Raw genomic sequence first — 19,198 nt, forward strand, 5'->3', positions numbered from 1 at the left:
AATTTTGCGGCAAAGAGAAATTTTCCTGACGTATAGAAATTTTCCTGTCCTTTCGAACTTTTCCTGACGTATAGAAATTTTCCTGGCTTATAGAAATTTTCCTGACGTATAGAAATTTTGCTGACTTATAGAAATTTTCCTTATCTATATAATTTTGCGGCAAAGAGAAATTTTCCTGACGTATACAAATTTTCCTGGCTTATAGAAATTTTCCTGACGTATAGAAATTTTCCTGGCTTATAGAAATTTTCCTGACGTATAGAAATTTTGCTGACTTATAGAAATTTTCCTTATCTATATAATTTTGCGGCAAAGAGAAATTTTCCTGACGTATACAAATTTTCCTGGCTTATAGAAATTTTCCTGACGTATAGAAATTTTCCTGTCCTTTCGAAATTTTACTGGCGTATAGAAATTTTCCTGGCTTATAAACATTTTCCTGACTTATACAAATTTTCTTTACATTTTCCTGACTTATAGAAATTTTTCCTGCCTTATCGTAATTTTCCCGACTGGATTATTCCTGACTTATAGAAATTTTTGCGGTAAAGAGAAATTTTCCTCACGTATAGAAATTTTCCTGGCTTATAGAAATTTTCCTGACGTATAGAAATTTTCCTGTCCTTTCGAAATTTTCCTGGCGTATAAAAATTTTCCTGAGATATAGAAATTTTCCGGACTTATGGAAATTTTCCTGTCTTAAATTTTCCTTTCTTATGGAAAATTTCCTGGCGTATAGAAATTTTCCTAGCTTAAAAACATTTTCCTGACTTATACAAATTTTCCTTATCTATATAAATTTTCCTGACGTATAGAAATTTTCCTTGTTTATAGAAATTTTCCTTTCTTATGGAAATTTTCCAGCTTATAGAAATTTTCCCGACTTATGGAAATTTTCTTGACTTATAGAAATTTTTCCTGACTTATCGTAATTTTTCTGTCAATCGAAATTTCCCTTAATATTGTTAAAATCATTTTTCTAATCTTCCTAAAATTGGAAATTTTTACGACTGATTAAAGTAAGCCACCCACCTATTCCCACCCACATCCCGTACACTATACTCCCTATCCACAGGCCGATGGCTCAGTATCTGCATAGCTAGCGAACGTATAAACTCGCCTGGTCGTTGGGCGTTCATGAACAATATCATCAGCTTCATTTTTATTGAAAACAATATTCATATATTTTTCTTTGCCCGCGGATTCCCCTGGTGTTAAATTCGCATTAGTATGAGTCGTTTCACCGCTGTCAAAAGTTACCCATGGCCATGTCACATTAAAACGAATAAACACACTTTCGCATTTATAATATTACTAGAGGTCCGCCCCGGCTTCGCCCGTGGTACATATTTCGCAATAAAAGGTAGTCTATGTCCTTTCTCGGGTATCAAAATATCTCCATACCAAATTTCATGCAAATTGGTTCAGTAGTTTAGGCGTGATTGAGTAACAGACAGACAGACAGAGTTACTTTCGCATTTATAATATTAGTATGGATGTGTAACCGCTTCTAGGCAAAAACACTGTAATTAAATATTTATTAATTTGAATTGTTCTGGTTTTTATTTCTTATTGTTTGTTTTTTAACAGACTAAAGGCGTATTTTTTTTTCTTTGTTCGTGTTTCCTGATATAATATAATACAGTTTCATGTTTAAATCTATGTATATTTATGGAACTGGTTCTCATTTTTTTAACAGAGTACCAGGTTTATGGTTTCCTATATATGTATTTATGGTGCTGAGATATACTAACATCCATGAGGGTAGATATAATTATTTTATGACATATGATTTTTTTTTATGTGTGTACACCGATTTCGCCGAGCTATCTGAACCGATTTACATGATTTCTATTTTAATTGATGCGGAATAGTTTAGAATTGGTCCCATGAGAAATTTGATGAGCCCATTAGTTTTTATTTTATGAGTATTCTTTTCTGATTACCGAATTTGAATCCCGTTTACCGATTAAGCTGAAATTTTGTATGTAAATTAGACAGCCATGAAAAATTATCATGACATAGAGCTAATTTGATAATGGAATCGGAAGGTTAGGGTCTAGTTAGGGCCCGATCGAGGAGCCAGAAAGCGGCCATAGTAACTATTTGACAATACAAAAATACACTAAAGTATTCAATAAAAATAAGTACTACTTTCTATATAAATAAATGTATTTGGTACGTTCGCCGTACCTTGGTGCCAGTGCCGTGCGCCTCGACATAGGCGACGTCCTGCGGGCGCACGCGCGCCTCGCGGAAGGTCTCCTCGGCCAGCCGGCGCTGCATGTCGCCCGTGGGGAAGGTGATGCCCTGCGGCTTGTGGCCGTCCGTGTTCGTGCGCGCGCCGCGCACGGCCGCGTACACGCGCCGCGCGGCGCCGCGCCGCTGCAGCAGCACGGCCACGGCCGCCTCCGAGCGCACGTAGCCGCGCCCGCTCGCGTCGAACGCGGCGCAGCGGCCCTCCGGCGACAGCATGCTCAGCCGGTGGAAGTTGAGCGACGTGCCCGGCTTCAGGCACAGGTTGCTGCCGGCCACCACCGCCGCGTCGCACTGCCCCGCGCGGATGGCGCTCACCGCCTGCGCCAGCGCGAACATCGAGCTGGAGCACGCGGTGTCTATGGCGTACGACGGCCCCTTCAGGTCGAACGTGTACGAGATGCGGTTCGGAAACATGGCTCGACAGCACCCGGTGAGGGCGTAGCCGTTGATCTTGTCCGGGTCCGAGGTCCACAGCTCCTCCGTCTCGGAGTTGGAGACGCCGACGAAGACGCCGGTGCGCGAGCCGCGCAGCTCGGCGGGGTTGAGGCCGGCGTCCACGATGGCTTCGTGCGTGATCTCCAGCAGCAGCCGCAGCTGCGGATCCATCAAGTGCGCCTGCTTCGCGTGCACGCCGAAGAATGTGGCGTCGAAGTGGGACAGGTCTTTTAACTTGCCATTGCGCTCTGGCAATCCGTGGAGACCTGCGCAAAATAAAGCAAAATGAATATATTTGATTTCAAAACTGTATAGTTTACGGTCGGACGATAACTATTTGGAAAATAAAACATCACATGATTATATCATCTTATAAAATCTAATGATATTGTTAATAGGGGTTGTAACTAATCATAATGTGGTATTACCTACCACAAGTATACTATAAATATCTCACTTGACGTCAATTGAGTTGTTTTTTTTAGTATTGAGCACCAAAGTTGGCATAAACGATCAAATTTACATCAGAAGTGAATATTTACTTTAACCTGAAGGTCATTCGAGAGCCTTCTGGTGATATTAACGCGAGAAATACCCAAAGAAATAAAAATAATAAAAACTCCGTTTCTTTACGTAAATATTATTTATTTCCTGGTGAAAAGTATAGCGTGCACTATAAAAATGTTGTAGTACTCTGCGAAATAAAGACGATAATATTTTATTGAGTAAGCTGATACTGCCGCATGAGTCATGCACCCATTCCGCATCAAATGCTCATTTAGCGGGCGAGTGAATACTGAATGGAGGCTCCCGTCCGCGCTGCTCGCATTCCGCCGTCAATTGTATCGCAGAGCTATCGAACGATCAACGATCCTGCGAAAGGCGCCGCTGTGTGCGCTCAGCGCTTCCGTGTGGACGCTCGCCGGCCGCCGCTCGCCGAGCGCTGTGTGCGACGTGCGCACACAGCGCTACAACAACGCCCGCGGACGCCACAACGACGTGTTTTGTATAATGTACTAGCGGTCCGCCCCGGCTTCGCCCGTGGTACATATTTACGTTTTCTCTACATAAAAACCATCTTCGTACTTCAAGGAATATAATAAAAAAAGAATTATCGAAATCGGTTCAGCTGTTCTCGAGTTATGCGCTTACCAACACATTTTGCGATTAATTTTTATATATAAGATTACGATCACGCCACCACCAAAAGAAAAGCGACTCGACTGCACCATTGCAATAATAACAAAAATAATTGCTTTTAAATTTTTTATTACTAACGATTTAAATATGTAACTATTAAAATGTACTTATTACACATCATTAATTTTCTATACAATGAAAAAAAAACGTATATTGCGTCATTTCATTAAATGTTGACGTAATCTACTAAAATTTAAACAGTGCCTCGAGGCAGAATCCGGGCTGCAGTGTATATTTCTGCAAAATTGTACTGTGTACACAATACCATTTATTTTTATTTTATATTTTACTGGTGGATACCTATTTAAAGATTGACTGACTAAAAGTTATATATATGTATATATAACTTTTTATTTATTTGCAAAACAAAGACATTTATGTTTTATTTCTATGATAATATATTTGTTAATTCTATAAACGTTCCTGCTAAATGACCTTGAAATTTCTTAATAGTTAATTATGACCTAAGCGGTGCCAAATGCGTAACCAAAACTGTAAATACAACAGAGTTACTGTGTGATGTTTATCGAAACTATGAGGATATAATAATTAATAAATAGTACATGTATGTAAATTCAGTATACAGTCTCATTCATATTCACAAACATCGATACAAGCACCTACCTAACAAATAAATATTTTAAGAAATTATTTCCACAAAAAAGTTCAGATCTACATTACGTATATAAAGAAATCATAATATTATGTAACGGTTTGACAATATGTACCTGCGACATACCTATACATATAAAGATAATATCAAAAAGCAATCGATAAGCGGAAAACGCATCCGATTTAGATAAGATAGTGCAGAATACTCTTAATAATACGAGTATATCTGATGCGTAAGCGACGAATTAAGGTCTCGGAAGTCGCGCCCGCTTCTTCTTATCACTGACACCACACTATTCCAATGAATTCTCATTTCTTAGTAAATACGACTCATTCATTTCACACTCGCAAGAATGAGCGAATCCATCACAAATTGATTGTAATTCCGCGTGACAAAAACAACTATTATGTATGTATTTCCATACTTTTATGTATTATGTTTATCAACTCAATTACACTTTACTATAATGTAGGTAAGTACTAAGTACCTATTCATTTTATCATAACAGTTGTTGTTAATACTTTACTGCATTTTACACGGTGAAAATGTAAGTAATGACGCTTATCGATATCAACATGTAACATCAGCTGATGCAAACTATTTTTATCTTTCCTATTTTCGCACGCGCTACTCTACTCTGTACACTAAACTAAAACTACCGGACTAGAAGTTTTCACTTAGTTCTAATGCAAATGGGATTCTAATAGGATAACTACAGAATATTTATTATACTCTGTCCATTATATTATTTGCTTTTTGACAGCTTCACGCCTATGTAGGATTGTATTGTCTATGTTAAAATGTCATACAAATAATTATCGTACTTCATGGACAGGTCCCGCCCACTTAGTGATGTCTACACAGAATTATTCAATGATGGGTCGATAGATTATAATAATCGATAGAAATACTCTGTAAAATATATCCGATACAGAAAAACTCTTCTATTATGTTATATAATTTAATCGTTAAGACAACCAAATTGTAAGATAGAAACCAATAAATAATAAAATATTAGTTTAGTTTAGTTTTAACATACAATGCATAGATATATGGTCTTATTATTACATATCTTATTAGTACGTTTACGTTGTAATTATTTATTACGTACCTGATTCGATTTATGAAAATATTTTGAATTTATAATTTAAATAGTATCACAATCGATAATCTTTTGAACATCACTTCTGGTATCACCCGTCGAGCTGTCAAAAAGCAATTCTTATAGTGGACAGACTATAAATGTTTAAATTTATAGCACACTACACGATCCTCAAGGCTCTATTTAACCCGGGGAATATATTTTGCAGTTATTGGTGATGTATTCTATACAGTAGGTTACATGTACACAAATAAAAATCTTTCTTCTATACCTATAATACTAGCGGTCCGCCCCGGCTTCGCCCGTGGTACATATTTCGCAATAAAAGGTAGCCTATGTTCTTTCTCAGGATCTAAACTACACTAGATTATATTGGAACGTACATTGTATTTGTTTCGGTTGGACTTGTAGATATGTAATGTAGCTGTAACATCCTATAATGATTTATTTATTTATGTATTGCCTATCAAACTTTCACTTGCTTTTTTGAGATTATTTTAACACAAAATACATATTAATGGTTTAATGAATACTCGTACACTATCAGTAGTATGACATATATTATACATAATTTGGTAACAATGAAGTTCAAATTATACAGTTAGTACCTATATCTACTATAGGTAATATTATTATGTCATATCAATATGAATCGCCGCGCGAGTGGCGTCCTAATCGATTTAGCGTAAAATGAAATGACCAAAAAGCGCTCGTGACGTCATAACGCGTCAAGGTCAGTACAAAAAATATGACACGCTTGGTTTTCATACAGATCGCGGTACTTGCGTTGTCTACTTAATATACATGTCTGTGGTATAGACAGCTTAGAATAGACAGCGATAGAGAGTAAGCGAAAACGCATGCGAGCGGATGCCATCTTCAGGTCTATTCTCTATCTACTCGGGTTATAGTCGTGAATAACAAAAAGTTCGGATGCGTACTTAATTATAAAAGAACGACAATAAATAATATTTTTTTTTTAATTATTTGGTTCACAAATTGAAATTGACACATAAATAGCCTTAAAAACAATTTACCAAAACAAACATTTGCGGTGCAACTCCTAAACTAGTGAGCACATCGTGCAAAAATATATCGCTCTTTACTAAAGGCTTTTATATCTTTATTCTCAATGTACTTTTTATAAATCAACATAATATAAGATATTATGTACATTGCTAAATTACTAATAAGTAAAGATTACGATAAATGGATTTTACAATAGTTCTATGTTTTCATTATAATATTTGATAGTATCAGCACAAATTTGAACATGATTTCGAAATAATAAGGATAATTGCAAAAGCAAATAGAATTGGAGAAGGAAAACCCATGAGGATGCGTGAGCGAACGTTATCAGCGCAGGCCGCAGGAGCTCTGGCAGCGCGCGGGCGGCGCGGGGGAGAGACGCTCCAGAAGGAACGGAAAACGCTTTATTTTCCTACACTTGGCGCGTCAACAGAACATGTTTACGTAATCTGCTACTTGTTTACACAAACATGTGTCAACGGTAAAAATCAAATGTGAGTTATTTTGATTTCAATGAGGATGAATTAATTACTAAACTATATTTCCTTCACAAATATAGTCACTCTCAAACTCAATGTAGGGTATATTAATGTTATGGATTCAAATATTTAAATCTTAATTATGACAGTTTTAAGAAAATTATTATCTTATTTGCGAATGTTTATTGCAATTTGTTTTTGTACACGAGACATCGTTGAATGCTCAAGGAGAAAAACAAAATAAAAACCGTTTCTTTCCTTGATTCTAAAATGCTTGTCTATCATCTATTAATTATCTAACTGAAAGCAACACCATTCAGGAGTGACGTTATGGTTGAACAAAAAAATCAGTATGACTGCGTAGTATATGTGTTGGTATATGTATTTGTATTATGTACATCAAATCGAGAAAAAGCGAATGAGATGAGATGCTTCACCGGCATATTCTGACTAAACGGTTGACAGCAAACTATGACCAAAAATGGTGGTCTTTATTAGTCAAACAAAAAAGTATGTGGTACTACTAACTAGGTATATTTAACTTTTATGTTAGATTTTTTTAATAAAAAAAAATATGTAAAGCTGAGAACGTTTTCTGCATGAATCAAGAACTTTGTTAACAAGATAATTTTTATGTGAAATAACAATATAACGCGAACGCCCAACGAAGCGGGCACGGGTCAGATGGTCCAAGTACATCAACTTTGTCATTAATTTACTCTATAACATGTAAACATAAGAGTAGTAAATAAGAATTACCGGGCGTCCAGCGTCGGTCGTCAGCCGTCACCAGGTCGACCCCGTCGAACAGCTGCTGTGCGAACTCCTCGATGTTGTCGGACTGCGGCAGGCGGCCCGACAGCCCCGTCAGCACCACGTCCTCTTCGCTCGCTGCCCGCCCGCCGTTCATCACTGCACCCGGCATCGTAATCTACGCTCGATCTGAAATTTAAAGGCTCGTCGTTAGTTCAAACACGGTATTAGCATAGCGATATCGGGAATAGTGCGGGACGCTAACCTAGCACGAGAGTCAAGTTCGGCGGCGGAGGATAACGTTGCTAATTGGAGGTGCGAGTCGCGAGTGTATCAGCATCAGCTCGCGTGTCGGCCGCGGGAGGTGCACGCTGCGAGTGAGCCTGCGGCCGCGGCGCGGTCGGTTAAAAGGGCGCGATAGCGGGGTCGCGACTCGCCACCACGTTTCCACGGAGCCGCGTTATCGCGCCGCAAGGACGAGCAAGGTCGCCGGCTCTTCCGCACCCTAGCTGCACCCGCACAGCCGTCCGCTTGCGCCTCGTAGCCCCTTTCCACTGACTGCCACGTCCAGTGTTCGTTGCCCGGTGACGAAACTCGAGAGATGCTACATAGGTGATAGGCGTCCGATTCGACCTCTGCACGGTATCTACGATGCGTCGATTGCGTGACCCGCCGATCGATTGTCATCATATTATTATCTGTTGTGTGTAAATCACGCGCAGTTTGTTGCGGTATACATGTTCTACGCAGATATTGATTCAGATAGACTACGTAGTTCGTTAAATGTTCGGGGCCAACGCGCCGCTCCCGTAGTCCCTTGGCCCCGGCGGCCGCTGCCGTCTCTTTGTATTCCAATTGAGTAGACCTATCGGCCGAGGCACTTAAAGTGCGACACGGTCACAGCCGCCTCTTACGTACTACAGATATATATATAATCATACTTCAATTGCTTTACATTAAAATTACCATTACCGATGTGTTATTTCAAACTATAATAGGTATAACAAAAACTAACATAGGTAAAGCAACGATGTTTTGAGTAACGCCTGGGCGAACCGGTGAAATGAAGAAACATAATTCTCTTTCTACATACATTTTACGAATGATTAATTTCTATCCATGCTAAATGCAACTTATTTTTATTAAATTCGTTAAAAAACTATAAAGCTCGGAATAGAATAATACTGGTAGAATATAAAATTAAATGGTAGAAACAACAAGGGCGCAAGTAACAGGCCCGAACTCAGAACAGAGCCGGTAAAATATAATAATATTGCGGGGTCCGCATAATGTTTCCGTAGAGATACAGTGTTCTGTGCTGAAACGCAATATGGAAATACGTCATGTAAACCTTCATCTCAGTTATAGATGGTTATAGGTAAGTACATAACAATTGAATTAACAGAACATACCATCAAGGTACCATTATTCTCAATATTTTTTTAATATAATTCTGATAGAAAGATAGAAAAGGCTGAAAAATTATGAATTAGGAACTATTTTTATACAACGACGTTGGTCAGTTTTCAACCGACTTCATAAACGAGGAGGTTCTCAATTCGATTGTATTTTTTTTTTCTTTTGGATTTGTTACCTCAGTACTCTCGATGGAGTGAAATAAAGAAATGTAATGTAGGAAAAGAAAATATGATTAAAAACGCCATTATAAAGGTTGATGAATTTAATTTTCTTGATCACAAGCTGGTAACAGGTGCTTAGTGCTTACACAGAACTATAGAGTTCTGTGGGTGGAGATGGCAATAACAGACACGGCGGGGCACGGCGGGGACCGGGGCACGGACCGGGGTCAGCGCGGGCACAGCGCGGGTGCGCGGCTCACAGATAACCGTGGAAAACTACACTCTGTAACCGTTTCGCTTAATTATTGTATCAGGAATGTTTACATTTAAATTTCACATTACTTTGCCACGACGGAGTTATCAACATCTCATAATCATCTCTTATTATTTACTTTTATGAAATTTTCATATACTTTTGAACTCCCAATAATTTTAAATTAGCTTGTTCAAGCAAACAAACAATATTACAAAAGCTTTGTTTAATGTAATATCAGTATATTATATAGCCGAAACCACTATACAACCTAAAAAAAAACTTTAGAGGCGTAAAGGGACACCAGGGTGGAACGAAGTTTACGAGAGAGAGACAGACGCGCACGCCGCTCGTCACAACTATAGCAAAAAGTGTCGTTACAACTTTTCGGCTTAATTTTTTCCGTCTAGCCCCCTTTCGCAACGCGCGATAAGGAACTTCGATCCAATAATCACAACAACAACAATGCTATCCGAGAGACACGTGTTTGATGTCTCGAATGAGGAAGATATTCCATAAAAAGTCGATCGATATTGTTGACTCTAAATTAATGGCTCCTTATGACGTTCATGAAAGAAAGATAGAACTACTAATATTTTTCAGGACATAATATTTCAGAACATTTTTCACACACGGCACGCGCGATCACTAAGGTTTTCGCGTGTGTTATGGAAACCAAATGGCTGATAAACATACATAATTTTAAAAATTATATGTGTAATACTTATACATATCTAGATAATTACCACCCAGACACAGAGCAAACATTGATGTTCATCACACAAATATTTGCCCTGGGTGGTAATCGAACCCACGACCTCTGGCTTTGAAGGCAGTGGTGAAAATGCGTCGTTCAGAAAGGGAGACCTCTCAGGCTGAGAGCCTGAGAGTCTCAGCATTTGCTGCATCTGCAAAACAGACAAAACGCTTATTTATGATGAACGGTTATTACTTATTACGGAACGGAAGCTAAAAAGTAAAAATTAAAAATGGTTTCAAATAAAATAGTATCTAGTTATTATACATTCATATTTCATTATGTACATATATTGTAATTTGTAGGTACTTTCATTTTGATCGATTTTAATTAGTAAGAGGATTGATTATATATTATTGAGATAGATTGAGATTTGGGATGGAGCATGAAGATTTTGCACACGCACTTGCCTCCATTGCATGCACAAGTGTAGGGATGTGTTACTAGTTCCTACAACATTGTAGGCGTATAGTAGTCGGAGTAAGCCAAAGGAATAGTGTGTGATATTAGTTATAGCTCTTTTTACTATGTGATAGAGGATTAAGTTCGAGTGTTTTTGTTCCTTGTTTTTATTGGATTTTACATAACAATTTTTATTTTTATTTTTATATTGTAATTTATATTAAGTATTTTTTTTTACCAATCGTATTATTATTTTATTTGTATTTTAATTAACCAGTGTAGCGACACCTCGCTCTGAATCGCGCAAGTGAAATGTTTTCGCTGCAGAGCATAATATATACAACTTTCCGACATCATCCATCGGGGCCTTCTCGGCCGGCCAGTCGAGTAGACTGGTCGAGGATCCTCTCTTTTTCTACGGAGGAATTACACCTTCCTTCCTCCACAGTGGTGACCCCGACGTGATATGAACACGCAACCTTCTGATCTGACTCACTGGAACATACCTGGCACTGGAAAGGCAAACTCGTACTACGACCTCCGGTCTCGGAGGGGAGTCCTGTAGCGACACCTCGCTCTGAATCGCGCAAGCGAAATGTTTTCGCTACAGAGCATATATATAACTTTCCGACATCATCCATCGGGGCCTTCTCGGCCGGCCAGTCGAGTAGACTGGTCGAGGATCCTCTCTTTTTCTACGGAGGAATTACACCTTCCTTCCTCCACAGTGGTGACCCCGACGTGATATGAACACGCAACCTTCTGATCTGACTCACTGGAACATACCTGGCACTGGAAAGGCAAACTCGTACTACGACCTCCGGTCTCGGAGGGGAGTCCTGTAGCGACACCTCGCTCTGAATCGCGCAAGCGAAATGTTTTCGCTACAGAGCATATATATAACTTTCCGACATCATCCATCTGGGCCTTCTCGGCCGGCCAGTCGAGTAGACTGGTCGAGGATCCTCCCTTTTTCTATGGAGGAATTCCACCTTCCTTCCTCCACAACTATTTTAATATTATTATTATTATTTCAAGTCTATAATTTACTATTGTATTAAATTTTTTTAATAATTGTATTTCAGATTTATTATTATTGTATTATTAAATTATTTGTGCAATAACATAATTAAATAAAAAAATGTCTCTGGACTATAATCCACTAGTGGCGCGAACACCTTGTGATGGCGAGTGCCTTTTAAAAAAATTGCATGGAGGAGGCAACTCTTAGCGAATGGAAGAACGTCTGAGTGACAACCAATAGCACGTTCTATAATCGAGGCATAGCGAACTCTAATCATGTGATACTTATAGGCAGCATAATTGTTAATTTAACCTTTTTCTAGAAATAAATGTTTTTTCTTTCTTCTTTCTTTCTAACTAATTAATTATTATTACTACTCTGCGTCCCGCGGTCGCAGAGGTTTGTAGATTCAAAAAATTCGCGCCAAACAACATTTACTAGACTTTGATAACTTAGCCCTCCTCGATAAAAGGGGCTATCTAACACCGAAATAATTTAAAAAATAGGACCAGTTGTTCCTGTGATTAGCGCGTTCAAACAAACAAATTCTTCAGCTGTATATTAGCAATTAGTATAGATCAAAAGTAAAATGTCGGTGCCGGGTGCAGTGAGCAAGTGGCGCGAGACGACGGTGCGGGTGGTGCAGGGGGAGGTGGGAGCCTCCATCAGCTGGCGGTGACGTCAGCTCGCCCGATCGGCACACCGACCCCGCAGCGCCGCACGTGTGCCGGACACCACGACTACACCTACACCACACTAAACCTTTTATTGAACGATATTACATGCATTATATCGCTCATTTGCGACAAGAACGTGTTAACGAGCATATGTATCGTTATGGAATAATAATACAGTAGAATCCGGCGCATCGCGCTCTACTTGCTGCTAAAACGCGATATTTCTAGCTCCAAAAATGACCGAGTTATGAGGGAAAAGGTCGGCGACTATCGGTTTAGCGAAATTTCTTTTCGCTCTTGAATTTAATGCAAGAACGGTTTAAGTCAGTTGTCGCTACTCCCTTTAGAAGGAAACTGCTGCCCGATTGCGGTAAAAACGTAACAGCTTATTGTATCACGGTTTTGCTGAAAGGTAAGTACAGCTTATTGTTTTTTTACTGATTTATATTTGCAGCTATAACGGGACATTTGTATGTGGGTCATTATTGTAGTAAAAATAGTATTCGCATGCTACGGTTTACATAGGATTGTCCCGTTGTTGCTGAAATAAACAATGTTTTTTGTTGGTTAATTTAAGATGTTCCGTTACAGTTGATAATAAAAGTACAAAATGTTTGGTATTTATGTTGGTTATCTCAAGTTAACACATTCTTGATAAAAAATAATACATTTTTATAACGAATACGCTACAATGTTGCATTATAAATGATAAAAATGTTGTCTGATTACTTAATTTATTTTTCAGATGGAATCACGGTCTAGGAAGCTAGTAAATCTTGTACGAGAAAATATTCATTATTTTATATTACATTCACTTAAGTTAGAAAAACGAAAAGATCATACCGATTCTCAAAATACAAATGAATTAAACAATCAATTTATTTTATAGCATAAATGAGTAAAAAATACCGCTAATGAAAAAAAAATTACAAATCAGTTAAAAAATGCAAGACAGTCCTACGAATCGAAAGCATCACAAAAAAACTGTGCCGCCCCGTCAACTAAAATCCTGCAAGGAAACCTGCATTTTCAAGTGTCAATTTTTGAATAGTGAAATACTGAAAGATTACTGGAATTTAGGAGAGATCAAGAAGCTGTCTCGAGACAAGAACCTGTGATTTGTTTTGATAATATGTTTATTTGAATTTTGATTTATGGATGACCGCGGGACCCGCAATAAAGATTAGTTTCCTAATATTACTGAGATAAGCAAAATATAAAACAAAGTCGTTTTCCCCGGCCGAATGCTTGCCGTTTTGCAATTTTGATGCAGTTTTTGTTAATTGATAAAGTGATTCAAGATGAAGGTTTATATGTATATTGTATAATAGCATCCATAAATAGGTGAATAAATACTGTTATTTTTGACGTTTCTAATGTGATGTCGTAAATAATTACATTATTTTCCGCCTGCATTGCAAACGCATTCTGAACCCTACGAGATTTATCAAAATAATTTACCTACCAAGTATTTAACACATGGAAAAGTCTTCAGAAAAATCGATGGTATCAGGATTGAACCCGTGCGAATTCGGGGCGGGTCGTAATATTATAATTGCCAACGGTTGTGAGTAAAAGTAAAACAAAAAATATTAATGTCTGGTTATAATTGTATATTTTTTTAATATGTACCTATATTACTTGTATTTCAGAGAAAGTTACACAATAATTTCGCATCAATATCTTTCATTTTGTAAAACAAAATACAAAAATAAAAAAGATTTCTACTACAGTAACACGTTTTCATTAAAATTGCCCATACATTTAGATTACTGATTATCAATAAAACGTAACAATACGACATAACTTGTAAAGTTTTAGATTTTTATTCAATTTTTTTTTTCAAGAAAAATGATACATATCTGTTTGTAACGCAATACTGCACACTTTTTACAAGAAAAACGCAACAAGAAGGGCCCTTTCTGATATAAATAATCATAATAAATTTAATAACCGACTTATTGTTCTGAATACAATTTGATTCAAAAAAACGAGAACGTTTTAATATGTTGTATTGAGCTGAATAGTCTAAGCATAATAATTAAAAAGTTACAGGAATTTTAAACTTTCAAATGCGTTTTCCCAACAATTGAGATTTTGACTTTGTCACGTTATAGAAGCAAATGAGCGATATAACGACGCACTTCTACGAGCCTCGAACGTTGTATGTAAACACTAAACAGTATAAAATCATAGATGCCACAATTATGTTTACCGACCATTGAAGGTTGTGTAAAGATAAGCATTAACGTCACATTTTTATTCGAATTTTACCAACACCTTTGTTTGTATCTGTTTTTCCGGTCAAATCAGAAAAGGCCCCATAGCTTGTCATTAGCAAATTATTATTGGAACGAAGTTTATTATTACACTAGCTTACCGCCAGCGGCTTCGCCCGCTTTGTCTAAAACCTAATAAATTATATACTAAAACCTTCCTCTTGAATCACTCTATCTATTAAAAAAAACCGCATCAAAATCCGTTGCAGATTTAAGCATACAAAGGGACATAGGGACAGAGAAAGCGACTTTGTTTTATACTAGGTAGGTATGTAGTGATGATGATAGTGATAATGTTGTACATTATACATATTATAACACACAATTCCTGCTCTCCGCGTGCAGTATGCACTATGCACCGAACAGCTGACGCAATTATGTGTTGTGATTTGTGATTTCTGGGTTCGCTACATGGAAGAAAGTACCTACATTAATTTATAACTGAATATAATATTATCTTGCTATACAAGAGCACTGTTGGCGGCGTTTTTCTTTTAGGCAAAATGATCATTTTATGACCAAAGGGCACAGGTAGAAATTTTGATCGGTCCGCCCCGGCTTTCGCCCGTAGTACATATGAAAAATAGATGTTGGCCGATTCTCAGACTTACCCGATATGCACAGAAAATTTCATGAGAATCGGTCCACCCGTTTCGGAGGAGTATGCAGACTAACATTGTGACACGAGAATTTTATATATATATAAGATAGGTAGGTATTATTTTATTTTAAAAATGTTTTCTTAGATACCTACCTACGTAATGTAATAAAAAAGATACCTATGTCTATTTTGTGTTTTTAGTAGGTACCTAGGTAGTTACATATATTATAAACTAGTGGCCCGCCCCGGCTTCGCCCGTGGTACATATTTCGCAATAAAAGGTAGCCTATGTCCTTTCTCGGGTATCAAAATATCTCCATACCAAATTTCATGCAAATTGGTTCAGGAGTTTAGGCGTGATTGAGTGACAGACAGACAGAGTTACTTTCGCATTTATAATATTAGTTTGGAAGTAGGTATGGATTGTTTAACCTTGCAAAATTGTACAAAATTCATAAAAATATTTTTATAGGTAAATATAAAAAAGGACAGGACCAATCAAGGTTTAAAATCACTACCTAGGTACACAACGGATGAAATACCAATATATTTAATATTTTTAAATTATATCAGTCACTTCATAATTCATTAATAGCCTAGGCTCTCGATTAAACGGCGTTGTTTATAGTACTGTAGGTACCTACCTACTAGGCTACTACCTACATAATTTTTTTTCAATAGAAGTACATATACAGTATGATTATTGTTTACATACACGTACCTATAATGAATATTTCTATCCTTTCTTACCTTCAATTAATTACTTAGGTATTTGTTTATAGTTTATAGTTTTATACCTATATATGTATCTAGTTACTAACTACATAGGACGTAGGATCTAAAGATGCATGTACACGATGCATAATATTATTTTTAAGTTAAAAACATTTTACTTCCGCACAAAAATAACAAAAAATGTGTAGAATAAGATAAGCAGGACGTACCTATCAGCATCGCATCGACGACAGCGCTATCTGCCGTGAGGTGTGCGCGAGTAGGTAACTAATTAACTATAAATAAATATTACAAACCTTCAAATCGTGTTATGTTGATTTGTTTAATTATTCAAGCTCATTTTAAAGAACAGTATAAGTCAAGATTACTCTATTTTTTTTTTTTCAAATTATAATGCACAAAGTTCGCCACTACAGCAACTTTTGGATCAACTAGGTATCAACCTATCTAGGTAGGTACATAAATATTATTTAAATTACATAATATAAAAAGGAAACATTTTTATAAATTATACCAATAAAATCAATAATTACCTAAGTAATACCTAACTTACTTGTTTATAATTTTAAGAGTAGTTTTTTTTTTTCATTTAATATTCCTGTATTACCTATGTACTGAAGTACCCATGGATTGGAAGTATCTATTATATGATTATATTATTTAGATGATAATTTAGCATATATTATGTACCTACTTAGTAGTATGAACCTACCTACGTTTATTTACATTATACTAGGTAGGCATCTAACTATATTGTTTTAATAAAAAAATGTATTTAATACAATTTAATAATAAATCAGTCCTAACTCCTAGAATCTAAGTACTAGGTATATGTATAAGCATTGAGTTAATATATATACTAGTAGACCACATGATTAAAATATATTTTTTTTTTGTATACTTAGTTATAGGTACTTACCTAATTACCAAAAATCCGTAATCATGTGATAATATTTTGATTCCGTTATAGTTAATACAAAATAATTATAATTAAAGGTACCTACTTAATTGGATTCAAATATACATAATATATAAGACACAATAAAAACCTACCTAAATATAAGGTACCTATTAGGTACAAAATTATTTAATATTTTTATTTTAGGTATGTACCTATAAGATCGTGATATTTCACTAACATAATAATATTAAGTATGTAATAAATTAATTGGGGTTTCTTTAGAGAACTGCCGCACGTATTATAGGTTTTTTGTGGGGGGGGGGATGGGGGGGAGGAGGGGGGGACCCTCCCACCAAAAGGGGAAAGTTAGGAAACCAATAGTTTTGGAGAAAATTCAATTTTCCTATTCTAACCTCAAAATGTATGGAATTGGTGTAAAATCATTTTAACTAAGCATTAGACGATAGTAACATATTTTACGATACATAAATAAAATACGAACAAGTTGTGAAAACCTATGTAGTTTTTTTTGTTTGAGTGGGAATCGCCCTAAAGTAGCTTCTGGCACTCGCCGGCCGCTGCCGCGGCACGCTCGCTTCGCTCGCTCGGCTCGTGCGGCAGTTCAAAAGTTAACCTAACACGCTCGTCGCTTCGCTCCTCGCTACCTATTTGGATATTAAAAATAAAAGTTTAATAGTTTTTTAACCTACCTACATAGATTTTTTTTTGTTTGAGTAGGAATCGCCCTAAAGTCGCTTTTGGCACTCGTCGGCCGCAGCGTAAAGTCACAGTACAGTGAAATGGAACGTCTTGTTCTGCTTTTTTTGCACAACAAAACGGATAAATGCACTTTTTTCGCAAAAAAAATTATTAACTTTAAAAATTAATAACTAAAAAACTACAAGATTCCTAACGATAATATTTTGGAATTACAATCTTACATTACCTAGCTAACTAAAAATATAAATATTTCCAACAAATTCGTGCGGCAGTTAACTAAAGCCAACCCAATTAATTTTAATACATAAATGTTGACAATTATTGTCTGCAATACTCACATAAAATGTAATAAGAAGATTGTAATTGCCTGAAGTTCAGATAGTAGGCGAGCTTCAGCGTGGAGTCGGTAGAGCTGTCACTGCCACTTGCCACCTTATTTAAAAACGATATTATGTTCACGTCGTGTATAAATTACGTATCGTTAATGTTTCGTATCGACCGGCACTCGTTCTATTATAATATGAAGAACGGACGCGAACTATTTTACTCGATACGATAAAGCAAATCGTCGCGAGAGCGCAACGCGACTGCGAGTCAAAGCCGACTCCTTGTGCGAACAGCGAATATCTATCGCAGAGTGTGCGAGGGACGACGGTCGGCGGAGCGGGGAGGGCGCTTTGCGTTGCTATGGTGCGAGATCAGGCCACGTGCACGCGGCCAATGGAGGCTCGGTGTCGGGTCGTGGTGTGCGTCTCGGAGCCGGCACGCCGCGGAGTCGTGGCGGCGCCGTGACGCGGCCGCGCGGTACAGTCGCCAGTCGGCCTGCGGGCCCGCGCCGCCTGCCCTGCCGCGCTGCGGGCTGCGTGCGCCGTGCTGTGCGGCGCGCGCGGCCTGGCCCTTGACAGTTGTGGCAGTCGCCGCTGCGAGGTGACGCGGACGCACGGGGGCACAACCCCACATTGACATTCTTCGATCAGCTGACTGACACGCCAGACTTTGATAATGCAACTTGGATCATTGACCTCGTAGCTCTCACTTAATATCATTGTTGATGTAGAAGAGCTTGCTCTAGGCAAGCTAATATACTACTTATAGTACTAGTTACAGTATACCTCAATTAAGGAAAGCTGGCATGTTCACAGTACTCACACTTATGCAATTTCACTTACAGTATGTTCAAAAATAAATGCGACTCTAGTTTCATTTTAGACTTGAATTGTAAAATGGATGCGTTGTAGATAAATATATGCAAATATAATTATGAAAGCTCTCATAATTTACCTGTAAAATTATAATTTAAAAGTAAATCAATTGATGAACTTAATTATTTATTCTAATAATAATCAATTGGATAAAAATTAATAATCATTCAATTATCAAAAAATAATTAAATTTCAGG

The 19,198-nt window shown here is 37.3% G+C and overlaps 1 protein-coding gene across 3 annotated transcripts in view; it reads right to left on the reverse strand.

Annotated features, from left to right (window-relative positions):
• Positions 1-18,544, reverse strand: part of FASN1 (Fatty acid synthase 1) — a 40,940-nt gene extending 22,396 nt beyond the window's left edge. Inside the window, exons 1-4 of one of the 3 annotated variants that reach the window (XM_089701872.1) lie at positions 18,138-18,544; positions 10,450-10,611; positions 7,877-8,059; positions 2,194-2,960 (exon numbers count right to left, since the gene is read on the reverse strand). In XM_089701872.1, coding sequence (XP_089557998.1) covers positions 2,194-2,960; positions 7,877-8,042 — 933 coding nt within the window. In that variant the 5' untranslated portion in view covers positions 8,043-8,059; positions 10,450-10,611; positions 18,138-18,544. Of the gene's footprint in view, positions 1-2,193; positions 2,961-7,876; positions 8,060-8,135; positions 8,695-10,449; positions 10,612-18,137 lie in introns of those variants that run through there. The other 2 variants (XM_089701870.1, XM_089701869.1) reach the window with 2 other exon arrangements.
• Positions 18,545-19,198: the final 654 nt, after the last annotated feature.

The sequence above is a fragment of the Colias philodice genome, chromosome 12 (assembly GCF_061535455.1).
Source record: "Colias philodice isolate Cphi_HAF_F1 chromosome 12, ilColPhil1 Martin Lab GWU primary, whole genome shotgun sequence".
Classification (NCBI taxonomy): domain Eukaryota; kingdom Metazoa; phylum Arthropoda; class Insecta; order Lepidoptera; family Pieridae; genus Colias; species Colias philodice.